Source organism: Balaenoptera acutorostrata, chromosome 14, assembly GCF_949987535.1.
Source record: "Balaenoptera acutorostrata chromosome 14, mBalAcu1.1, whole genome shotgun sequence".
Classification (NCBI taxonomy): domain Eukaryota; kingdom Metazoa; phylum Chordata; class Mammalia; order Artiodactyla; family Balaenopteridae; genus Balaenoptera; species Balaenoptera acutorostrata.
Window position 1 is genome coordinate 78,590,817 of NC_080077.1, and position 26,500 is coordinate 78,617,316.

Consider the following 26,500-nt stretch of genomic DNA (forward strand, 5'->3'; position numbering starts at 1 on the left):
ACCCAATTTTAGGTAACAAACTGACCTGTAGAAAGCAAGCAGAAGAACCAAGGGGTCAAAGAACTGGCATATAAGGAACAGTGGAAGAAGCATGGAATTATGGATAAGATTCAAATTAAGGGAAAATGTAACTTACTTCAGTATTTAAAGAGCTGTTGTGTGAAAGAGGGGAAACAGATATGCTTTTGGATGTTCCTGAAGGCAATAGGAACCTAATGGATATTTCTGGGAAGCAGGTTTCCACTCATTTATAAACAAGAGCTTCCTAATAGTTGGAATTGTCCAATGACAATGAAATCAGTACCCTTTGTATTATTGAGCTTTTCTGCCACCACAGGTATTTGTACAGAGGCTGCATGACCACCTACTAGGAGTGTAAAAACTGTTCCTATATGGCAGGGGTTCCCCCCACCCCCCGTTAGAAACTGGACTGCACAGCAGGAGGTGAATGGCAGACGAGCAAGTGAGCGAAGCTTCATCTGCCACTCGCCATTGCTCTCCATCGCTCACATCACCGCCTGAGCCGTCCCCACCCAGTCCATGGAAAAACTGTCTTCCACGAAACCGGTCCCTGGTACCAAAAAGGTTGGGGACCACAGCTATAGGTTCCTTGCTTATACAAGGGTCTAAGCCTTCAGAATTGAGTTACAGTAACACTGAGCAATGAATAAAACAACTGACATTTATAGACCTGTTTTAACAAATGGAGTATTGTTATTTAAGTATATATTGCTCTATTAATTAATAAAAAATAAGTGAAGGTAAGTTCAGTTATCCTTTGGGTTTGCTTGCAAAAATTAAATTATGTAAACCTTTATTTCTCTCTTTTAAAGATTTAGAATTCTGTGCTCTTTCCTTTTGGAAAAAAATCAGTTATTTAACTTTTTTTTTTGTATTATAAAAATGTTTGTTAAAGACATTTTTAGACTTACAGTGAAGTAGGGGAAAAACACCCATAGTCCTTCCAGCCAAAGATTTTTCTTTTTCTATTCCATATCTTTAATTTCTTAAAGCGCTTTTAATTTTTTTCTTATGAAATATTTTGAACATATAAAAAAGAGAATAATATTTAAAACATTCATCTACCTACTTGATATTTTGTTAATTTTGCTTTAGGTCATGTTTTTAAAAATAAGATGTTACTTTGAAGTTCCCCCCGTACACTTTCTCCAAAACGTCTCTCTTCTACTCTCCCTCTTCAGAAGTAACTATTCTGAAGTTGATATATCTTCTTCCTATTTGACTTTTTACAGTTAAATGTATTTTTAGAAATTGTCCTTTTATTTTATATAAGTAGCACGTATACATTTTTAAAAACTTGAGAAAAATAAAAACATTCTTACACCCAGATATCATCAGTTTTAGCATTTTAGTGTATATCCTTCTTGATCTTTTCTGTGTATGTGTATAATATGTATTATAGATGAAGAATTACTAGCTTTTCTATTACTAGCTTGCTAAGATTTTTGTTTTAAATCACAGATAGTGGAGAATTTTGTCAAATGTTCGTATGCCTTTTTTTTACGTCTATTAAAGTGATCAAGTATTTTTTTCTCATTTAATTAACATGGAAAATTACATTTATATATTTTTACTGTTACACTACTCTTACACTTTGCTTTTTTGAGAGAAGTGCTTCTTGTGATGTAATTTTTGTACATTGCTGAATTCCTTTTGCTAATATTTGGGATTTTTGCAGCAATATGCATATATAAGAATGGTCTATGATGTATTTTTTTCAAGCTGTCCTTATCCACTTTTGGCATCAAGATTATAAAAGTTCTCACAGGGAATGACTTGGAGAGTTTTTTCTTCTTTCTGTTCTCTTTCAGAGATTATAAAAGATAGGGAATATCTCTGTCTTAAAATTTGGTAGATTATCACTTCTGAAACCTGGATCCTAGTGCTTGTTAGTTTGTTTTTTTAAATTTTTTCTACTTATTCACTTCATTTGTAGATTGATTCAGATCTTATATTTTTAGTTTTAATAATTTATATTTTTCTGGAAAATTATTCATTTTATCTCAGATTTTGTATTTGTTGGCATTAGGTTTTTCATAGTATTTATGATGTTTAAATTTCTGTCACTTCTGTAGTTACATACCCCATTTTTATTCCTAATGTAGTTAATATGTACCTCTTCTTTTTCTTGATAAAGCTTGCCAAAAAACATAGCATGTTTGGAAGCTGTGTTATTTATAGGTTCAGAATTGAAACTAAAACATGTTCAGGGTTGTTTTGCCTTTCTGGTGATTTTTTTTTCAATGTTGAATAAAAATTCCTATCTCTCCCTAATAATGCTTTTTGTCTTAAAGCCTATTTAATCTACACTACTTTTTTTTTTTTTTTTTTACCTAATATATTTTTTCTTTTATTTTCATCTTTTTGTGTGTTAATGTTTTATCTCTGTGCTTGTACAATATTTGACTAAATTCATTTTTAAAAAGAATCCAACATAAGACTATCTCATTCCACAAAATTATTTATTTACGTTTGTTGGGATTACTGAGATAGTTAGATCTATGTGGGTTATCTTTAAAAACAAAATTATCATTTTTCTTTCTGCTGCTTTTTTTTACTTCCTGCCTCTTAACCCTTTACCCTGACTTTCCATTGATTTCAGAATGACAGATTCTACTACTATTCTTTTAGAGTTTAGCCTTGAATTTTTAAGATATGTGTACTTGAATTAAGGAAATCTGAAGCAATTAATATCTATATTTTTTTCAAATTCTCTCAGGACAGTAGAACACTTTCTCCAGTCTCTTCTCATGTCGTCTTCCACATTATTATTGTCTGTTTTAATTTACCTTATTTTGAAACTCCTCAATTTTTTAACCATGCTTATGAGATTTACCATTAGTTTCTTTGCTCACCATTGTTACTTGCATATCACCGTTGCTCATTACTGCACCTTTCCTTCAGGGTTCATTGTCTTTCTTATCTTTTGGTCATTCTCTCAGTGAGGGCTTCTGAGGGGTAAAATTTTCCAATCTTTATACATAATTTATCTTCACTCTTGAATGATAATTTTACTGGGTCTTGGAGTTTAGGTTGACAGTTATTATCACTTAGAACTTGATTTTTTTTTTTTTTAACTCCAGTAGCTTTTAACATTTTTTCTTTAAGTATAGCGGTTTCCTGTTTTGCCTCCAAATATCTAAGGGTACACTTATTTAAATAAACTTTTTATATGGGAATAATTTTAAGGTTACAGAGAGTTGCAAATATATATGTAGTTCTAACAACACTCTCATACTCTTTACGCAGATTCACCTTTTGTTAACATGTTACCCCATTTGTCTTATGTACCAATGCTGTCTGTCATATGTGAACACATACATGTACATATGTAAATTTTTAAAAAACTATTTGAGGGAAAGTTCCACACATCATGCTTTTTACCCCTAAATACATTGGTTTTATTTCCTAAGAATAGGGATATGCCCTTGTATAAACACAGTATAATTATGATATAAATTTACATTTGTAAAATAATTTTCTTGAATCTCTCCACAATATAGTTTTTTCAATTGACTTAATAATGTCTTTTATGCCACTTTACTCCTTTAGTACAAGGTCCAATCTAGAGTCAAGTAGTGTGTTGGTTGTCTAGATGTCTTTAGCCTTCATTAGTCTGGAACATTTCCTCATACTTTTGTTGTCTTTTTTACGACATTCACATTTTTGAAGAATATGGTACCCCATCCCTTTTCATTTAATAGAATGTTCTTAATTTGCAGTTCTCTGATGTTTTATTGTTATTAGACTGAGGTTTTTGTATTCTTGGCTAGAATACTGAATAGGTGATGTAATTTCCTTCTTAAGATATCATAGCTGGAGGTACATGATCTTCACCTGTCCTTTACTGTTGATGTTAATTTTGATCACCTTACCAATGTATTGCTTGATTTGTACACCATATATACAGTTACTATTTTTCCCCTTCAGTGAAACCAATAAGCTGTCTGTGGTGAGCCACTTGGAATTTATATATCTTATTCCGCATCAAAATTTAACATCCATTGATGATTCTTTCCTGATCCAGTCTTTATCGTGATGGTTTTTCTGGCTCTATCTCTCTTTTTATATCTTTTTATATCTTCTTTTTATATTTTTCTTTCTGGAAAATTCTTAGCCTTTTTGTTTTGTTTTTCAATATTGTTTTTTCCCCCATTGTGTCATTATCTTTTAAATTCCTATTACACTATATAAAAAGTTTATAAAGACTGTGGATGGCCAATAAACATAAAAATTAACTTCAGTATTAATCCAAGAAATACAAATTAAAATATTAATATCCTTTTTGGCTAGTCCAATAGATTTCAAAATTTCAATATCCAGTTATTTCAAGAATATAGTAAAATAAAGGCTAGTAGACTTTTTTTTTTTTTTTTAAATATATGTATGAGACTTTTTAATTTTTTTATAGCTACTTTATTTATTTATTTATTTATTTTTGGCTGTGTTGGGTCTTCGGTTCGTGCGAGGGCTTTCTCTAGTTGCGGCAAGTGGGGGCCACTCTTCATCGCGGTGTGGGGACCACTCTTCATCGCGGTGCGCGGGCCTTTCACTATTGCGGCCCCTCCCGTTGCGGGGCACAGGCTCCAGACGCGCAGGCTCAGTAGTTGTGGCTCACGGGCCCAGCTGCTCCGTGGCATGTGGGATCTTCCCAGACCAGGGCTCGAACCCGTGTCCCCTGCATTAGCAGGCAGATTCTCAACCACTGCGCCACCAGGGAAGCCCAAGGCTAGTAGACTTTTGAAGAGAATGTAAACCGTTAAAATCTTTCCAGCAGGCATTTTGGTAATGCTTTTGAAAAGTGTTAAAATTGTATAAATGTCTATCAACCCAGAAACTTAATTTCTTAACATTTACCCTGAGGAAATGATAAAAAATAAGCTTAAATGTATGTGTAATAGGATGTTCACCATAGGAAAAATTGGAAGTACTCAAATGTTGAGCAGCAGAATATGATTAAATAAATTTTGATAATCTGTAAAACAGAATGTTATCTCATTAAAAATTTTTGTGGTATTAGTGTGTTTATTGACATAGAAAGGCATTTATGATATTATTTACTGAGAAAAATGTATAAAAGTCTCAAATTATACACACCAAAATGGTGGCAGTGATTATCACAGAGTGATAGACTGTCACTTTTTAAAATTTTCTATTCTTTGTGATTTTATAATATTTTAAAGTAAACACTTATTACATTTGTAGTAAAATTTTATAATTATATCAATAAAAGGCATTTTTTCATCCAGATGTTAGAAATGGTATCTTGATAACTTAAGTTATTTAAAAGAAAATTTTTTAATTGAATAAATTTGACATGTAACATTGTATAATAAATTTAAATAAATTTAAGGTGTATAGTGTGTTACTCTGATACACTTAAATATTGTAATATGACTGTCATTGTAGTGACGTTCATCAGTGTTACATAATTATAGTGCAGTATTATTGTCTACATTCATTATATGGTGTATTAGACCTCTATGGCTTATTTACTCCTCGTTACAAGTTTGTACCCTTAAACACCATCAGTTATCCCCCCAGCCCTCATCCTCTGGTAACCACCATTTTATACTCTCTTTTTACAGGTTTGACTTCTTTAGATTCCACATATAAGTGATATTGTGCAGTACTTGTCTTTCTCTGTCTCAGTTATCTTGCTTACTATATTGTGCTCAAGGTCCATCCATGTTGTCACAAATGGCAGGATATCCTCCTTTTTCATGGCTAAAAAAATTTTGTTATGTGTATATATATTCACATCTTTTTATCCATTCATCCACTGATGGACCTTTGGATTGTTTCCACATCTTGGTTATTGTGAATTATGCTGTGATAAACATTGGAGTGCATGTATTTCATGAAAATCCTGTTTTTATTTCCTTTGGGTATATACCTAGAAGTGGAATTGTTGGGTTGTATGGTAGGTCTATTTTTAAATTTTTGAGGATCCTCCCTATCATTTTCCATAGTGGTTGGACCAGTTTACATTCCCACCAACAGTGTATAAGGGTTCTCTTTTCATCACATTCTTGCCAGCACCTGTTGTCTCTTGCCTTCTTGAGAGCCATTCTAACAGGTGAGAGGTGATATATTACTGTGGTTTTGATTTGTATTTCCCTTATTGATCGTCTTTCCATGTGCCTGTTGGCCATTTTGATGCCTTCTTTAGAAAAATGTCTATTTAGTTCTTCTGCCCATTTTAAAAATTGGATTGCTTGTATTTTTGTTAGTGAGTTGACTGAGTTTTTTATATATTTTGGATATTGGCCTCTTATCCGATATATGGTTTGCCAAAATTTTCTCTCATCCTGTATGTTGTCTATTCAATTTGTAAATTGTTCCTTTTGCTCTTCAGAAGCTTTTGAATTTAACGTAGTTCTATTTGTTGATTTCTTGCTTTTGTTGTTTGCGCTTTTGATGTCATGTGCAAAAAATCATTGCCAAGATTAAGAACAATGAGCTTCTTCTCTGCATTTTCTTCTAGGAGTTTTATGGTATCAGGTCTTATATTTAAGTCGTTAGTCCATTTCAGTTTAATTTTTGTGAGCAGTGTAAGATAAAGGTCCAGCTTCATTGTTCTGCATGTCTTTTTTCCAGTTTTCCCAGCACCATTTGTTCAAAACACTATCCTTTCCCCATTGTGTGTTCTTGGCTCTCTTGTCAAATATTAGTTGACCGTATATGCTGGGACTTAATTCTGGGCTCTCTATTCTGTTCCATTGATCTTGGTATCTATTTTTGTGCCAGTACCATACCATTTTTATTACTTTGGCTTTGTAGTATAGTTTGAAATCAGGAAGTGTGATATCTCTGGCTTTGTACTTTTTTCTCAGGATTGCTTTGCCTATTTGGATTCTTTTGTGGTTGTACATACATTTTAGGATTGTCTCTTCTATTTCTGTGAAGAATGTCTTTGGTATTTTGATGGGGGTTGCATTGAATTTGTAGATGGCTTTGGGTAGTATAGCCATTTTAACAATATTAATTCTTCTCATCTATGAATATGTTATGTCTTTCCATTTGTTTGTGTATTCTTTGGTTTATTTCAGCAAAATCTTGTAGTTTTCATTGTACAGATCTTTCACATCCTTTGTTAAATTTATTCCTGAGTATTTTATTGTTTTTGATGCTATTATGAATGGAATAGTTTTCTTTATTTCTTTTTCAGTTGCTTCATTTTTAGTGTAAAGGAACACAATTGACTTCTGTATATTGATTTTATATCCTACCATTTTACTGAAATCATTAATTAGATCCAACAGTTTTTTGATCGACTCTTTGGGGTCTTCTATATAAATGATTGTATTATCAGGAGATAGTGACAGTTTTGTTTTCTTCCTTTTTGATTTGGAAGCCTTTTATTTCTTTGTCTTGCCTAATTGCTCTAGCTAGGACTTCCAGTACTGTATTGAATAGTAGGGGTGAGAGTGTACATCCTTGTCTCTTGTTCCTGATTTAAAGGAAATGCTTTCAGTTTTTCTCCACTGAGTATATTGTTAGCTGTGGGCTTGTTGTATATGTCTTTTACTATGTTGAGATGCATTCTCTCTATGCCCAATCTGTTAAGGGTTTTAATCATAAAAGGATATTGTATTTTGTCAAATACTTTATCTGCATCTTTTGAGATGATCACATGAATTTTAGTTTTCATTTTATTGATGTGATATATTTGCATCTTTGTATTTGCATCTTTGCATCCCAGGGATAAATCTCGCTAAGCCATGGTGTGTAATCCTTTTAATGTGTTCTTGAATTCAGTTTGCTAATATTTCGTTGAGAATTTTTGCATCTATATTCATGAGGGATATTGGTCTATAGTTTTCTCTTTTTTTGTGTAGTATCCTTACCTGATTTTGGTATCAAGGTAATGCTGGCTTCTTAGAATTTCCGAGTTCAGAAGTGTTCTGTTCTCCTCAATATTTTGGAACAGTTTGAGGAGGATTGGTGTTAATTCTTTAAATGTTTGGTAGAATTCTCCAATGAAACTGTGTAGTCATGGAGTTTTCTGTGTTGGGAGGTTTTTTGGTTTTTTTTTTTTAATTTAAATTTTTAAAATTGAAATATGGTTGATTTACAATATTATATTAGTTTCAGGTGTACAGGATAGTAATTTAGTATTTTTACAGTTTACATTCCATTAAAAGTTGTTACAAGATAATGGCTATAATTCTCTATGCTATATAATATGTCCTTGTTGGTTGTCTATTTTACACATGGTAGGTTATATCTCTTAATCCCGTACCCCTAATTTGCCCCTCTCCCCTTCCATTTCCCCTTTGGTAACCACTAATTTGCTTTCTAGATCTGTGAGTTTGTTTCTGTTTTGCATATACATTCATTTATGTTGTTTTTTAGATTCCACATATAAGTGGTATCATACAGTATTTGTCTTTCTTTGTCTGACTTCTTTCACTGAGCATAATATCCTCTAGGTCCATTCACGTGGCTGCAGTTGGAAGAATTTCATTCTTTTTTATGACAGGAATATTCCATTATGTGTGTGCATGTATACACACACACACACACACACACACACACATACACACATACATACATACATACCACTTCTTCTTTATCCATTCATCTGTTGATGGGCACTTGGGTTGTTTCCATGTCTTGACTATTGTAAAAAGTGTTGCTATGAACATTGGGTGCATGTATCTTTTTAAATTAGTGTTTTAGTTTTGTTTATGGACATATACCCAGGAGTGGAATTGCTGGATCATGTGGTAGTTCTGTTTTTAGTTTTTTGAGGAAACTCCATACTGGTTTCCATAGTGGCTGCACCAAGTTACATTCCCACCAAGGGTTCTCTTTTCTCCACATCCTTGCCAACATTTATTATTTGTATTCTTTTTGATGATAGCTATTCTGAGAAGTGTGAGGCAATATCTTATTTTGGTTTTGATTTGCATTTCTCCAGTAATTAATGATGTTGAGCATCTCTTCATGTGCCTGTTGGCCATCTGTATGTCTTTTTTAGGAAAATGTCTGTTCAGGTATTCTTCCCATTTTTTGATCGGATTGTTTGTTTGGTTTTGCTTGTTTCATTTCTGTTGAAATGAAAAGACAACCTATGGAATGGGATTTAAGTTTGAAACTTTTAAGTTTAATTACGTCTCATTTGTTTACTCTTGCTTTTATTTCTTTTACCGTAGGAGACAGATCCAAAAAAATATTGCTAGGATTTATGTAAAAGAGGCTTCCACCTATGTTCTCTTCTAGGAGTTTTGTGATTTCAGGTCTTACATTTAGATCTTTAATCCATTTGAGTTTATTTTTGTATATGTTGTAAGGAAATGTTTTAATCTCATTATTTTACAGGTAGCTTTCCAGTTTTCTCAGCACAACTTATTGAAGAGACCGTCTTTTCTCCTTATATTCTTGCCTCCTTTGTCATAGATTAATTGACCATAGGTGCATGGGTTTAGTTCTGGGCTCTCTATTCTGTTCCATTGATTTATGTGTCTGTTTCTGTGCCAGTACCATGCTGTTTTGATTACTGTAGCTTTGTAATATAATCTGAAATCTCGTAGGGTAGTACCTCCAGCTTTGTTCTTTTTTTCTCAAGATTACTTTGGCAATTTGGGGTCTTTCGTGGTTCCATATGAATTTTAGGATTACTTGTTCTAGTTCTGTGAAAAATGTCATGGATTGCATTAAATCTGTAGATTGCTTTGGGTAGTATGGCCATTTTAACAATATTAATTATTCCAATCCAAGAGTATGGGATATCTTTCCATTTCTTCTTTTATCTTCAATTCGTGTTTTATAGTTTTCAGAGTGTAGGTCTTTCACCTTTTTGGTTAAGTTCATTATTAGGTATTTTATTATTTTTGATGCAATTTTAAGCAGGATTTTTTTTTTTACTTTCTCTTTTTGATAGTTTATTATTAGTGTATAGAAACGCAACATATTTTTGTATACGGATATTGTATCCTACAACTTTGCTGAATTCATTTATTCTAATAGTTCTGGGGTGGAGACTTCAGGGTTTTCTATGTAATGTATCATGTCATCTGCAAATAGTGGCAGTTTTACTTCTTCTCTTCCAATTTGGATGCCTTTTATTTCTTTCTCTTGTCTGATTGCTGTGGCTAGAACTTCTAGTACTATGTTAAATAGAAGTGGTGTGAGTGGGCATCCTTGTCTTCTTCCTGAATTTAGTGGAAAGGCTTTCAGCTTTACACTATTGAGTATGCTGGCTCTGGGTTTGTCATAAATGGCCATTATTATGTTGAGAGTTATTATCATGAATGCATGTAGAATTTTATCTAATGCTTTTTGAGTGTGTCTTTTGAGATGATTATATGATTTTTATCTCTCCTTTTGTTAATGTGGTGTTCACATTGATTGATTTCGAATATTGAACCATCCTTGTGACCCTGGAATAGATCCAACTTGATCATGGTGTATAATCCTTTTTACATATTGCTGGATTCAGTTTGCGAGTACTTTGCCTGAGGATTTTTGCATCTATATTCATCAAAGATATTGGCCTGTAACTTTCTTTTATTGTAGTGTCTTGTTTTGGTTTTGGCATCAGGATAATGGTGGCCTTGTAGAATAAATATGGCAGTGTTATCTCCTCTTCAGTTTTTTGGAATGGTTTGAGAAGGATAGATATAAGTTCTTTAAATGCTTGGTAGAATTTCCCCATAAAGCCATCTGGTCCTGGACTTTTGTTTGCTGGGGGTTTTTTTTTTATTACAAAAAAACTGCTTGACTCAGTCTTGGCAGGCTGTATGTTTCTAGAAGTTTGTCCATTTCCTCTAGATTGTCCAGTTTGTTGGCATATAACTGTTCATAGTGTTCTCTTAAGATTTTTTGTATCTCTGTGGTATTGGTTGTTATTTATCATCTTTCATTTCTTATTTTGTTCATTTGGGTCCTCTCCCTTTTCCTCTTGGTGAGCCTGGCTAAACATTTATCAATTTTGTTTATCTTTAAAAAAAAGCAGCTCTTGGTTTCATTGATCTTTTTCTACTTTTTTTAAATCTTTATTTCCTCTGATTTTTATTATTTCCTTCCTCCTGACTTTGGGCTTTGCTCTTTTTCTAATTCTTTAAGGTGGTAGGTTAGGTTGTTTGAGACTTTTCTTGCTGTTGAGGAAGTCCTGTATCGCTATGAACTTCCCTCTTAGAATTGCTTTTGCTGCATCTCATAGATTTTGGAAAGTTGTGTTTTCATTTTCATTTGTCTTGAGGTATTTTCTTATTTCCTCTTTGATTTCATCAGTGACCATAGTTTTTTTAGTAATATGTTGTTTAATCTCCACGTTTGTTCTTTATCCACTTTTCTTTCTATAGTTGATTTTCTAGTTTTATGTTGCTGTGGTTGGAAAAGATGCTTGAAATTATTTCTGTCCTCTTAAATTTGTTGAGGCTTGTTTTGTGACTTTGTATGTTATCTGTACTGGAGAACGTTCCATGTGTGCTTGATATGAATGTGTATTCTGCTTTTTTTGCATGTAGTCTCATGTAGATATCAATTAAGTCTAACTGGTCTGTTGTGTCATTTAAGGCCTCTGTGCCTTATTGATTTTCTGTCTTGATCTGTCCATTGATGTCAGTGGAGTGTTAACATCTCATACTATTGTTGTATGGTTGTCAATTTCTCCCTTTATGTCTGTATTCGCATTATATGTTTAGGTGCTCTTGTATTGGGTGTGTTTGTGTTAACAAGTGTAATACCCTCTTGTATTGATCCCTTTATCACTGTATAAGGCCTTCTTTGTCTTTCATTGTAGTCTTTATTTTAAAGTCTGATATGATTTTGTCTGAGTATTGCTACCCACACTTTGTCATTTTTGTTTGCATGAAACATCTTTTTCCATCCACTCACACTGTGTGTGTCTTTACCCCTGAAGTGAGTCTCTTGTAGGCAGCATATTCAAGGGTCTTGTTTTTTTTTTTTTAAATCCAGTCAGCGGGGACTTCTCTGGTGGCGCAGTGGTTGAGAATCCGCCTGCCAATGCAGGGGGACACGGGTTCGAGCCCTGGTCTGGGAAGATCCCACATGCCGCGGAGCAACTGGGCCCGTGAGCCACAATTACTGAGCCTGCACGTCTGGAGCCTGTGCTCCGCAACGAGAGGCCGTGATAATGAGAGGCCTGCACACCACGATGAAGAGTGGCCCCCGCTTGCCACAACTAGAGAAAGCCCTCGCACAGAAACGAAGACCCAACACAGCCATAAATAAATAAGTAAAATTAAAAAAAAAATTTAAATCCAGTCAGCCACCTTATGTCTTTTGATCTGAGCATTTAGTCCATTGACATTTAAAGTAATTATTAATAGGTACATACTTATTGCCATTTTATTACTTGTTTTCCAGTTGTGGTTACCATGGGGTTCATATAAGTTGACTCATAATTATATCTACTTGTTTTAAACTGGTAGTCATTTAAATTCAAACACATTCTAAAAGATCTACATTTTTTACCTCCGTAACCCACATTTTGTGTATTTGATATCATATTCTACATCTTCCTGCTTGTTCCTTAACTGTTTATTTTAGTTATAGTTGCTTTTATACTTTTTTTGTCTTTTAATCTACATACTGGCTTATTTAAGTGATCTTCAATCCTTACTGTGTATTTGACTTTCCTACTGGGATTTTCCCTTTCCTACAGATTCTTACCTCTTTTCAATTTAGAGAAGACCCTTCAACATTTCTTTTAGGGTAGGTTTAGTATGCTGAATTCTTTTAGTTTTTGCTTGTCTGAGAAGTTCTTTATCTCTCCTATTCTAAATGATAATCTTGCTGGGTAGAGTATCATAGGTTGCAGGTTTTTCCTTTTCAGGATTTTGAATATATCATGCCTCTCGCTTTTGGCCTGCAAAGTTTCTGCAGAGAAATCAGCTGATAGCTTTATGGGGATTCCTTTATATATGACACTTTGTTTTTCTCTTGCTGCCTTTAGAATTCTCTTTAACTTTTGCCATTTTAATTGTATGTCCTGGTGCGGGTCTGTTTGGGTTCATCTTGTTTGGAACCCTCTCTGCTTCCTGTATCTGGATATCTGTTTCCTCCTTCAGGTTTGGGAAGTTTTCAACCATAATTTCTTCAAATCTATTTTTGATCCCCTTCTCTCTCTCTCCTTCTGGAACCCCTATAAAGCAAATGTTGGAACACTTAATGTTATTGGAGAGATCTCTTAGATTGCTTTCACTTTATAAAACGTGTTTTTCTCTCTGCTGTTCTGATTTGGTGATTTCCATGATTATATCTTCCAGGTCAGTTATGCATTTTTCCATATTACTTAACCTGCTATTCATTCCTTTTAGTGTGTTTTTTATTTCAGCTGTTGAATTCTTCATTTCTGATTGGGTGTTTTTTTATTTTTTGTTTCTAATTCCTTGTTAAAATGTTCAGTGTTTAGATCAATTCTTTTACCTAATTCAGTTAAGCTTTTTATTACCAATGTTTTGAATTACTTATCTGTTAAGTTGTTTATTTCCATTTCATTATTTGTTCAGGGTTTTTTTCTTGTTCTTTGAATTGAGAATAGTTCCTCTGCCTTTTAATTTTGCTTTTCTCTGCTTCTATGAACTAAGGTGAAGCAGTGATCTTTTGTGGTCTTGAAGGGGTGTTCTTATTTGGGAGTGTCCCTATGCAGACTGCACATGCCCAGTGCCTTTGATGGGAGGGCTGGATTTGATGTGGATGCCAGTCACATCTTTCCTGATGTTGTGCTGGCAGCTCTTACCTTGGTAGTGGGGTGTGACTGGGGATGGAGGGACTAGAGTTGGCTCCTGGTGTGAGACGGGACTTTCTCTCTGTTCAGTGGCTGTCACCTCTCTGTCAGGGGCGGGGTCTGATCCCAAGTTGCTGAAGCAGAAGCCCTTTGTGTCAGGCTCAAGCTGCCTCTGTTCCCTTTAAGTGTGTGTTTTTCTCTCTCCCAGCACCAAGACTTTTGCCCCAGAGTAGGGAGTGCTGAAGCAAGTGGGGCCTTTCACATACAGAGGTTCAACGCACTGCTTGTGTAGGTGTCTGTGGCTTCTTCAGGTGCAACCCATGGTAGAGTCTTTTCCCTGGTCGTGGCTGTCCCACATCCAGTGCCACACTGTGGCACAGACTGAGTAGAGCCAGAGCATTCACTTGGCTTTGGCTGGGGTGCACGGTGAGGTGGTTGTGGGAAACCCAGCAACCACCCAGACCTCTCCTCAGAGGCAAGACCCCTTTTCCCCTCACAGCTGATTGCTGTTCCCAGCCTCCACTGTGCTCCACAGGGGAGGGGAGCCTGAATGGTTTCTCTGTGTTTATGGGGTAGGGAGGTGTTGAGGTGTGGTACAGTGGGGCCCAGAGTGGCATGGTTGTGGGAAATCCGGCAGCTGCTAGAGCAGACCTCTCTTCACCCTGCGTCAGAGGCAGGCCAGTGCTCACGCCTCATGAGTAGAGTCCAGGCTTCTCCAGCCTTTCTGTCTGTCCAAGCAGTCCAGGAGGCTTGTCTCCTCCACATCGGACCCCAGGACTGGGACACCCAGTCTGTGGCTTGACCCACTCACTCCCCAGGGTGGGTATCCACTTTTGCAATTTCTTATTTTCTCTGAGTTCCCTCCCAGGAGCACAGGTCCCTACCCAATCGCTTTTCTTCCATTCCTGTGTGATTACCTGTGTATCTTCCTTACAGCCTTGGTTGTACAGTCCTTTTTCCAGTTTCCAGTTAGTTTTCAGTGAGAATTGTTCCACCTGTAGGTGTATTTTTGATGTGTTCATGGGGGGAGGTGAGCTCCACGTCCCCGTACTCCACTATCTTGATCTTTTCTCCTCCATGTTGGGAGTTTTTTGATTAGTGATTCAATCTCATTACTCATTAGTCTGTTCAGATTTTCTGTTTCTTCCTGATTCAGTCTTGGTAGGTTGTATGTTTCTAAAAATGTATCCATTTCTTCTAGGTTACGTAGCTTTTTGGCATATAATCTTTCATACTAGTTGCTTATGATTCAGTGCATTTCTGTAGTTCAGCTGTAATGTCTCCTCTTTCACTTCTAATTCTCTCTTTTTTCCTTAGTGCAAGTAAAGGTTTGTCAATTTTGTTTATCTTTTCAAAGAACCAGCTCTTAGTTTCATTGATCCTTTCTATTGTTTTTCTGGTCTCTACTTCATTTATTTCCACTCTGATCTTTATTATTTCCTTCCTTCTGCTAACTTTGGGCTTAACTTGTTCGAGTTCTTGAAGTGTAAAGTTAGGTTGTTTATTTGAGATCTTTCTAATTTCTTAATATATGCATTAAGGCTCTAAACTTTCAGCTTTTACTGCATCGCACACGATGTGGTATGTTGTATTTCCATTTTTATTTGTTTTGAGATAATTTTTAAATTTCCCTTTTGATTTCTGTTTTGACCTAATGGTTGTTTAGAAGTGTGTTGTTTAATTTCCACATATTTATAAATCTTTTCACTTTCCTCTGGTTGTTGATTTCTATTTTCATACCATTGTGGTCAGAAAAGATAGTTGGTATGATTTTATTCTTCTTAAATTTGCTAAGATTTGTTTTGTGGTCAGTATGATCAATCTTGGGGACTGTTCCATGTGCACTTGAGAAGAATGTGTATTCTGCTGCTGTTGGATGTAGTGTTCTATATATGTCTGTTAGTCCATTTGTTTTAAAGTGTGCTTCCAACATTTCCTTGCTGATTTTCTATCTGGACAGTCTTTCCATTGCTGATAGTGTGGTATTGAAGTCCCCTACTATTATTGTATTGTCAGTTTCTCCCTTAAGATCTATCAGTATTTGTTTAATATGTTTTGGTGCTTGGGTGTTGGGAGTGTATGTGTTTTTTTAAAAAATATTTATTTATTATTTTTTCTGTGCTGGGTCTTAGTTGCAGCATGTGCAATCTTTTACTTGTGGCATAAGGACTTCTTAGTTGTGGCATGAAGACTCTTAGCTGTGGCATGCATGTGGGATCTAGTTCCCTGACCAGGGATTGAACCAGGGCCCCCTGCATTGGGAGTGCAGAGTCTTACCCACTGGACCACCAGGGAAGTCCCAGGAGTGTATGTGTTATGATTGTTGTCTTCTTTACGTGTTGACCACTTTATCATTAGATAATGACCTTCTTTGTCTTTTGTTACCCTTTTTGCCTTGAAGTCTATTTTATCTAAGTATGACTATGCCCACCTTCTTTTGGTTTCTGTTTGCTTAAAATAACATCTTCCATCCTTTCACTTTGATCCTATGTGTCTTTAGAGCTGAAATAAGTAAAAACTGGGATGATGATCTCTGCACCTTGAATAGTGCTGTGTAATTTTACACAGCTGCCTCAGTTTCTATTTGCCCAAACAATGATTCCCAAACGCCGGTGCTTCTCATCACATCCTTTGGCTGTCTTTTGCTCCCAACTTAAATGACTATCCATGTACTCTTGATGCAACTGCTTAAGAATTTATCTGCAAATCGTTGTGGAAAACAAAGAGAGGAATAATAGGCTAAGTATCTTACTAAATTGTTGGTACATCTATGTTCCGTTTTATTGTATGTTTATGAACACTAAGCCCAACCTGATTTGTATGCCTTGTTTAGTAGCACTAAAAATGTCATTTTGACACTAAGTGCAGTATTTTACTGTTGAATTATTTTTTAAGTACTATTTTTTAATGTATTTATACACATATCATAGGAACTATCAAGAAACCTTGAGCTAAGTACTAACAGTTTCCAGCGACAGTTGCTTGCTGAAAGGAAAAGGGCATATGAGGCTCATGATGAAAATAAAGTTCTTCAAAAGGAGCTACAACAACTATATCACAAATTAAAGGTAAGCATTTGATTTTAAATGGCATCATTTCTCCCTATGTTATATATTAGATGAAAACTCTATTTTAAAACACTGTTATCATTTATGTTCGGAACTTTGGTACAATATCATTTACAAAATTCTGATATTTTCTTTGGCACTTATAAAGAAAATATTTGTTAATATAATCTCTATAACCAAAAATGAGACATTAGATACACTAATAGGAATGCTATAACTGAAAAAAGTTATAAAATCCTGCAAGAAAGTTATGGGAACTAGAGTTTTTCTGTGTTGCATGGTTGAATAATTCAGTGTTCTTCCTCAGATAACCCGATGATTGATTATTTTTAAAGTTGTTCCATATAATGCCCTTCCTTTTCACAGTGTTTAGAGGAAGCATTAGAATTAATTAATTCTGTTAAAGTAGGTGTTCTTAATTCTATCCAGAGGTCATTGATGGGTTGAAATTTTGTGCAACATGAAGTGTTTATGCATTATCTTGCATAGAATTTTCATTTTGTTAATCAAATTCTCAGAGAAAGCCATAGCCGCAAAATGGTGAAGAACACTTGTGTTTTAAAAAAAGGTCTAATTTTTAACTTGACATTAATTTGGAATCCACGTTTGAGAGATGCTAATTAAATTCTTTGTGTGGCTAAGCCTGGAAGTCAGTTGAAGACATTACTGTATCGTGTAGGAGTGGGTAGAAAATGAATTTTGCCTTATTCTGATTTTCGTGACTGCTAGTGCATATTGGACCTTTAATGGAGAATCATTGCTCTACCGTAACCTAAATGTCCTAAAGACATTCCTTTCTGTAGTTGATAGTTACAAAGGGAAGCTGAACTTAGGTATATTCCAGTTTGGTGAGGAAAATACCAGTTGAAAAGATGAGGATTTTTGTTTTATTTTAAACTGAGACTCTACATTCTTAATTGTGTTGGGTTTGTTTTCAGGAAAAGGAGAGAGAACTGGACATAAAAAACATATATTCTAATCGTCTGCCAAAGTCTTCTCCAAAGAAAGAAAAAGAAATTACATCAAGAAAAAATGGTATAGTAGTTATTATTGTTGAAAACCATTGTAGTTATTAATAATAAAATAAATTAATTTTGAAGTAGAAGGAAGATGAGGGGAAAGAACTTTATTGAAATAAATTTCCTTATAGGTACTTTTCAGAAATCCTTTCACTTTCTCAGTTTTTTCCCTTGAGGTCATTACAGTTATATTTTACATAATTAATTTTTTTTTCTTATGATAACTTATTTTTCTAAACTTCTATGAAAAATCATAAGCATACGCTACACAGGAGATTATAGTATGATAAACCTTTATTCATGTATTACCACCTTTAACAGTTATACATTTTATTAATTTTATTTCACCTATTTTTTCTACTTTTTTTCTAGAGTATTTTAAAGCAAATCCCAACTGTCATTTCATTTCACTCATAAATACTTTGGTATTTTTATGCATATTCTTACTTTTTTAAAAAACAAAAGTGTAATTTCCTTCTTCTCTGGTTTGCAAAAAGTTGAAAACATAAACTTTGTAAAAGTTTAATAGATTCATCCCTCAGAGTTGTCCTCAAATGACAAAATTGCCAGTAAATCCTAGAAATAAAAACAGTAATAGTGAGTAGTCATGGAGCTGAGAAACATGCATTTTCTCATTTAGAGGGTGAACATATACCAGTTGAATTCCATATATCTTAGCACTGTTCAATACGATTAGAAAAATTCTTTTATAATTTTCATGGTAGCTGCATGCCAGAGTGATTTTACAAACCAGTGTACAAAAGAAGTACAAACCAGTGAAGACTTCGAGCTGGAGGAATATCCTATAACACCACAAACAGTTATGTGTTATGAAAACAAATGGAAAGAACCTGAACGTCTTTCTTTGGTGAGTTTAGCAATATGATTAGGTACTAAATTCTAGGTTTGAAGTTATTCCTAAATGCACAATATCAAACATTTAAAAATTTCAGCAATGAAGCTAGTGCCATAGCTGTATAAATATGCAACTAGCCTTTTACAGGGAAAGAGATAACATATGTGCATTTTACTAAACTCCTTTGGATTGACTCTTAGTTAACACTGCATCTTTCAGATGCTTCAGAAATGTCAATTGTACTTTCTAGGTTGGAGGAAGAAGAAAAGAAAATTTTCTAAGTGTCTTACCTTTTATGTCTCTTACCAGATAGTCTCTAAAAATCCTTCTGGCGTTTATGTTTAATAGCAAGTTATAGTAGCTTTCAAATGATTTGTTAGAATTTGACCACATTTAATTTTTTTGGCCTCCTGTGTAAGAGAATTTTATAGTTTAGCTGAATGTCGAGCAAAGTAATTGCAGTGGAATCTGACTTTATAGCATTCAAATTAGAGTGGAATTCAGGAGGTCTGTGTTGCATCTTCATTTAAAAGGACTTATGTTGAGTATTGGAAGGTCCTTTTCTCTAATAGGGTTTTATCTTTAGTGTTTACAGTTGAAACTCTAAGGAAAACAATATACGAGGGATCCTGCATATTTCATATAATGCTATATTTTTGATACTACTTGTAAGTATCCCAGGGATCCTGAGATCTCTTCCTGTGTGTGGACTGAATTGATTCCTGTGTGTACTCTAGTTTTGTTTTGTTTTTTTTTCCTTTATTTTGTTTTTGTTTTACAATTTAGATAAGTTAGCTGTATCTGCTAAGTGTGTTTCCTCCTATATTTACAAATCCTTGAGACTAGATCATGTTAATTTTTTTTTCTTTTTGAAAAGGTAAAGTGTGGAATAGCAAAGTAATTCTTAATTTTAGAAGGGTAAAAAAATTTGCCCTTTATAAGGTTCAGCAGAAGCAGCAGCAGCAACCTGATATAGTGAAAGAGGATATAGCCCTGGAGTTAGCACTGCGTTTTAATTAAATGACAGTTCTAACATTTTAGTGACTTGTGTGACTTGTTGGAGCCTCAGTTTCCTAATCTATAAAACAAGGGTGGGTTACCCTTCAGGGTTGTGGTAATAACTAATCACGAAGCTTATAAAGCTCTTAAGACTAATCCTGTCACTTTAAGGGGTCCCAGCAAATGGGAGCTCTGTTAGTAAAAGTGCAGGCTGTTGCTATTGGAAAGAGACCCAGAATACAGTGGCTCAAGCAAGAGATAAGATTCTTTCTCTTGTAATAAACTGAAGGTCAGTGGGTAGTCCGGGATAGGTAGACACGTTTGTTCCATGGTAGCCATTCTCTGTCTTATTGTTTTTCCATCATAAAGCGTGTAACCGCATCTGTGTGGTTGCAATTGTCTTATCATACCTGGGAGAAGGAGGAATGAGGAAGTGGAGGGCAAGCAGCTTTTGTTTTTATAAATGTGATCAGAAGTTGGGTACATACTTCCACTCACATGCCACTGGTCCTGTCTGGCTGCAGGGGAGGCTAGCAAATGTGGTTTCCAGTCAGGCAGCCCCGTGCTCTGCTGAAACTTCAGGGCTTCTGTAACAAAAAGGAAGAAGGGGACAATGGATGCTAGGGGACAATTCTCTACAGATGCACTAGTAATAAATTTTACTTTTATTAAGAAAAATTACACACACGCGTGAAAGGGACCATAAGAAACAATAAATTTTAAGTTTACATTTTTATTTGATTTAAATATTACAAGATTTATTAATTGGAGACCTTGGGCATAGTATAAACTTGAAAGATTCTATGCCATTGTCACTGCCGGTGTTACAGCTCAACACCATATCACTTGGCCTTTAATAGTTGATGAATAGCCTTTATTGGTTAACTGAATTCATCAGATTTTGTTGTGAAATGTGCAAAGTAAGGATACCTCTTTTTTTTTTTTTAATAAACATTTATTTTATATATTTTTGGCTGTGTTGGGTCTTCGTTGCTGCGTGCGGGCTTTCTCTAGTTGTGGCTAGCGGGGGCTACTCTTTGTTGCGGTCGCAGGCTTCTCATTGCAGTGTCTTGTTGCGGAGCACGGGCTCTAGGTGCGTGGGCTTCAGTAGTTGTGGCTCGTGGGCTCTAGAGCGCAGGCTCAGTAGCTGTGGCGCACGGACCTAGTTGCTCCGCGTCATGTGAGATCCTCCCAGACCAGGGCTCAAACCCGTGTCCCCTGCATTGGCTGGTGGATTCTTAACCACTGTGCCACCGAGGAAGCCTAGTAAGGATACTTCTGATACTTGTCTCTTCAGAATTTTATGTAGGGTATTGGCTTTGCTTCCATTATATTGGTTCTGATACGTTTTCCAAATGCCTCTTTAAAAATTTTAACTAAAGTAAGAAATAATCTTGTGTGCTTTTGAAAATCTTTCAAAGGTGGTAACTTGTAGCTTGCTGCTTTAGAAATGGAAAATTTGCTTTAATTTTTAACAGTTGGGATTGTGCTTAATGGGAGATAAATCTATGATATTTAAATTGTTTTTTCCCCCTTTTCCTGCATGTGAACTTGCATTTAAAAAAAAATGTATAATAGGATCTGGAATCTCAAGAGAGAGATGATCATGAAGAAGCAGGGATTCTAAACCCAATTGTGGAAAGAGAAAACAAATTTGTTAAAGATCAAGGACTCCATGCTGTGAAACAGGAGGCTGAGAAGCTGGAGGATGGTAAGAAAGAGTTTAAGCAAGTGATAAGTCAGCATCCCTTGGAAAAGAAAGGGTTAATATCCCCTAATATCTTCCAGCTGAACAGTGAATTGGTTATACAGAACAAGAAAAGGTTGGTACAGTGGTGGGGGGAGTCTATCAAGTGTCACAAACATTTGAATGAAGTTACTAAGGAAAGAAAAAGAATGAAGACTGTAAGTCAGTTGCTATTTGGGATTAGGGGATAGAAAGAAGTTACCTTCAGAAAGTTCAGATGAAGTAGAATTCAGTTGAAAGGGGAAAAAAATGATTTGTGTATTAACTAAAGCTTGATGAAGAGATACCTGAAAGACAACCCTGTTCATTGGCTTGACCTTGAGACTATCTAGTCTGTAGACCAGCCCAAACATTAAAATCAATGAATTGTGAGGCCTTGAATATATTCCTATAATTTTTCTTTGGTTTTAATATATAAAATAAATCTTTAACATATTCAGCCATTAATGTGGAAGTTTAGTGAACCAATTCACATAGTTTCAGATACTGGAAATGAAGTTCAGGAATAAATTCATTTCCATTTGGATAAAAAGTCTTAAAAGGTATAAGCGAGAAGGATCCCAGACTCTAATCCTTTGCATGTATTTTATTAATTATGTATTAGCTGCTTACAGAGAAATACTGTTTTTCCCTTAAAGTTAACAAAAAATCATGACCTAATTGTTGCTTAGAGTATGTATATTTTTTTGTGTGCATTTAAAACAATCTAACAGCTGAAATAGAAGCCACATTTATATCACTGTTGGCTAAACCACAAAGGAAGATGCTTGCACATGTTAAACTATAGAGTAGAAAATAGGTATTATGGTCAGTTCTGTCTAGGAACCAGGAGAAGGAATAAAGTAACAGAAGACTATCACTTCTCTTTGTCATTTCTGACTGATTTTTCCTCCCCGGAGTCTGTGTGGAATGATCTGATTACCAGTGAGAATGTGTACCATTTACTAAGGCTACCAAACGCGTCGTGTTCTTGCATGTGTTAATATTTGTAGTGTTTTCATTTAGAAATCCTTTCAGAATTATAGCAAAGTGGCAATAATAGCCAGAGAACCACGTAAGAGTAAGTTGTATACTTCACGCCCATATCCCGTATCCTGAAATACTTTCATACGTATTTCTCCAAAATGGGGACATTCTCTTCTATCATTCCAGTATAGTTTAACTTCAGGAAATCTAACTTTGATACAACACATTTCTCCAATCTGCCGTCCACAGTACAGTTTTGTCAGTTGACACAGTATTGTCCTTTATAGCATTTTCTTCCCTTTAGGATGTGATCATGAATTGCACTTAGTTCTCATATCTCTTCAGTCTCCTTTCATCTAAAACAGCTTCTCAGCCTTTTAAAAATATTTTGTGAGATTAACATTTTTCATGAACACCGACCCATTTTTTTAGTAAAATGTTTCTTGTTTGGGGTTTATCTGAAGTTTTCTGTTAATTAAATTCAGGTTATTGCATCTTCTGTCAGAACACTACATAAGTGATGTTGTGTCCTTCTCAGGGTATGACATCCAAAGGTTCAATTTATTTTTAAATTTAAAATAAAATTCTTTGCTCCACCCATCCCACCATCCTCCATTCAGTGTACAGCACACTATTAGGTATAAAAAATAGGCAGAGAACCTTCTTCCTCACCCCTAACTTGAAGAACAAAATCTTTTCTATAATTAATTGTGAATCTTAAATATATATTAAGTATATATTATTTTTTGAAACCCTGAATATCAAGTTATAAAAATGAAATTTATGGTGTCCACCCTCACTGTACTGATCATACAGAAATTAGATAAAGCTATTGTTTTGTAAAAGATGAGAGTTGAGTTTTCTTATTTGAAAATACTGACTACTATAAAATCCCATTTTTAAACTTTGATTTTCTACAGAGCGGGAAAGAGAAGAACTTGCTAAAAAGCAAAAGGAAAAGACATCTTTGTTGGAGAGAGAAGAAAAGCCAGTGTTGGAAACTGGAAGATACCAGATGGAAACGTACCAAATTCAGAATACTGATAAATTGGAAGAAGAGGAAGAAGAAAGGCTAAAGAGAGAAATGCTACTTGCTAAACTGAATGAAATCAGCAGAGAACTCCAAGGTTCTCGGAATCTAAAATATCCTTCTCTGCCATTGCTTCCTGATTTGGAATCAAAACTGCGCTCCCCAGAGAGAAACCCCAAAACACACACATTCTTTGAATCCTCAGAGAGATTATTTAATGGGCATCATTTGCAAGATACCAGTCTTTTCAATACAAAAGGAGATGGTCAGAATCCGGGCGATATTAGAAAACCAGCCTCTCCAGATGAGCTTGCATTTGGTAGCTATGTGCCTTCATTTGCGAAAACATTAGGGAAGTCAAATCCAGTTAGCCAAAAAAGTAGCCTTTTGGATTTCCAAAGAAACAATATAGAGGAATTTAGTAAAGACAGTGTAGATTTAATTACAAGAAAAGCGAAGAAAGCTAATCTGATGGAACAGCTATTTGGTGCCAGTGGCGGCAGCAGCGTTTCCTCTAAAAGCAGTGACCCAAATTCTCTGGCTGCCACCAATGGAGACTTTGACCCTCTAAATTTTCTCCCTGGGGATAAAAGCAGCAGGGGTAGGGAATATGATGACGATGACGACTTTTTCTTCAGTGAAGGAAGAAGTTTTAATCCAAATAGACACCAATTAAAACATGCAAACAATAAACCGGCAGTAAAAGCAGTTGACTCTGTAGAAGATGAAATTGAAGAAGTAGCACTGAGATGACTGACTAGAGTATATATGTTTTCCAATTGTAAATATTAAAATGTTTTAATACAGTATTTATTATAAACATAGACTTTTTAATAAATATTAAGAAGTCCTTATTAAGCAGTAGTTTTTAAAGTATAAATACAGCGGAAATAAAAAGTAGATCATATCACACCGCATAGCTAGTTTGCCAAGAATGAAGCATGCTCTTTTGACTGAAACCAAAAATAGAGATGCATCATCTTTCTTACTTTCTTTTTACAAATAGGTTTTACCTCTGAATCAGCTCAGTGGGGAGTTTTACTCCATTGGTGTACGTATGCATTTTCTCTTTTATCCCTATTTATTTATTTATTATTTATTTTTGGCCCTCTCCTCTCTGAGCTAAGTACAGTCTTCCCGCTGATTGTCGAATGGAAATGGAGAGTGAGGGGCTCTGTTGGGAAGTGTGGCAAGGCTGAGGTACTCTCTTAAGTGGAACCGTGACAACATGGGGACTTGCCATTCCTCTGGATGTAACCACAGTTAAATGCTACTGATTTCCCAATTACAGAGTCTCGTTAAATCACTTCCCTACGACTGTGCTAATACATCAGGTTGAACTGAGAAGATGTTTGTCTGTTTGCGTGGACAGTTCCCTCTCATGGCTCCCAGAGGCTTGGGTGCAGTGTAATCAGTAATTCGTTTTCTCGATCTCCTACGCTTTTTATATCTCAGTGACTAGATGTGAGAGTTCATACCAAATACACGGAATAGAAGAAATTTCATCCCAAAATAGCAAGATTTTCAACTCAATTAGGTTTCCAGAGTAACGTAACTAGGAAATTTTAATAGGTACTTTTAAGATTTGAACTTACTGTCAAACCAAAGAGACAACGATAGTGTGATACTATTGGACTTACAGGGCTAATTTTAAAGCAACCTTGGTTAAAATTGCTTTAGAAATGGGGCTCCTGCCTTGCTGAGGAGGGTGGTTGATTTTCTGTTGAAAAGTGTTTGGTCTTTTGCTGTTTGTAGCTCACTTCAGCTGCAAAGGAGTTGATGACCTTGGATTATGCTGGGCATGATTGGTCTTTAAGCAGCAGTAATACACCACCAACCAAGGAGAAAACACAGTTCAGATGAAGAGTGGTGGAAATAGTGCATCAGGGGAAGAATAAATAAATGTTGATTGGCACTTTTTCTAAAGTGAACTGTTGTTTTCAAGCATTTACTACATATTTGCTCATAGTATGATTTCTCATGCCAAGCATACATACTGATGAGGGGACTAGAGCTACTGTTTTATCTTGAGTTCTTATAAATGCTTATTATTGAATATAATTTCATAATTATTTGACAAGACTGACCTGGTTAGGTCTCTAATTAAAAGATGTTACCACCTAGCATCTTCTAAATTGTGTTCCTGTTATTTACTGGGAACTGAATCTCTCAAAAGTGCTAAACTATATTAAAAATTTTTTAATAAAGAGTTTTCTATGACTGATATCAATAAGCATTTAGTATATTGTAAATCATTCTAATATATGTAAACCACAATATTATTGTAATGCAGTTCTTGATAAGATATTATGTAATGTTAATTTTGTTCATAGCTGCTAATTTTTCAGCCAAAAGTATTCTAATTTTTAGGGTTTTTTTTGTTCTAAAGGCTTTTGTAAAAAGTCCTTTAGTAAAGTTTTATATTCAGGTCATTTTAATTAGTCTCTTGCTTTTTTCTACCTGATGTTTTCTAGTCTTTTTAACCAGATGCAATAAGGCAGAATTATTAAATTAAACCTAAAATTAAGTTTATAGACTTAGAAGCATTATGGTGTTAAGCATTAAAATGGGAGATTGTAGAGAACAAGTTTTTCTTTATGAACAAACCTTAGTGAATAACTTTTTTTTCTAAATGTCAAGTTAAATTTATTTGCACTCAGAACTCTAATTAATAAAAATTTAAAACACACTATGACTCTTTGTTTGAATGATACCTTCCTTAGGTCACTTGGGAAATATATAGTGGAAATAGGATCTGCAGGGTTTTTATTTCATTGTTCACCTTTTTTATTTTCCTATTCAGTATTTTTAGTTGAAGTAGATGAATCTGCTCTAAGTCGGCTTAGACAGTATGCTTAGTCTTATCAGATAATTATAGTCTTAATGAATTCTTTCACCCTTAATAGCTGTCATAATGGCATATATTGCTTATAATATTAAAAGGTGGGGGTAAGGAAGACTCGGTTGAATCATAAAATAAACACTTCAGGGCTGACTCACTGGTTTTCTGACCCTCATCCCCACCTCACTTTCAGACATACTAAACTTCTGTCCCTGGCTGGGTGTTAACTTGGGTAGAGCCTGCAAGTCGG

The 26,500-nt window shown here is 35.0% G+C and overlaps 1 protein-coding gene across 1 annotated transcript in view; it reads left to right on the top strand.

The window, feature by feature from the left end:
- LCA5 (lebercilin LCA5) overlaps nt 1-26,062 on the top strand; it is a 60,843-nt gene extending 34,781 nt beyond the window's left edge. The window contains exons 4-8 of the mRNA XM_007167965.2: nt 16,654-16,791; nt 17,730-17,826; nt 18,536-18,678; nt 21,244-21,376; nt 23,299-26,062. Coding sequence (XP_007168027.2) covers nt 16,654-16,791; nt 17,730-17,826; nt 18,536-18,678; nt 21,244-21,376; nt 23,299-24,161 — 1,374 coding nt within the window. The 3' untranslated portion in view covers nt 24,162-26,062. The remainder of the gene's footprint in view (nt 1-16,653; nt 16,792-17,729; nt 17,827-18,535; nt 18,679-21,243; nt 21,377-23,298) is intronic.
- The last annotated feature ends 438 nt before the right edge of the window (nt 26,063-26,500 follow it).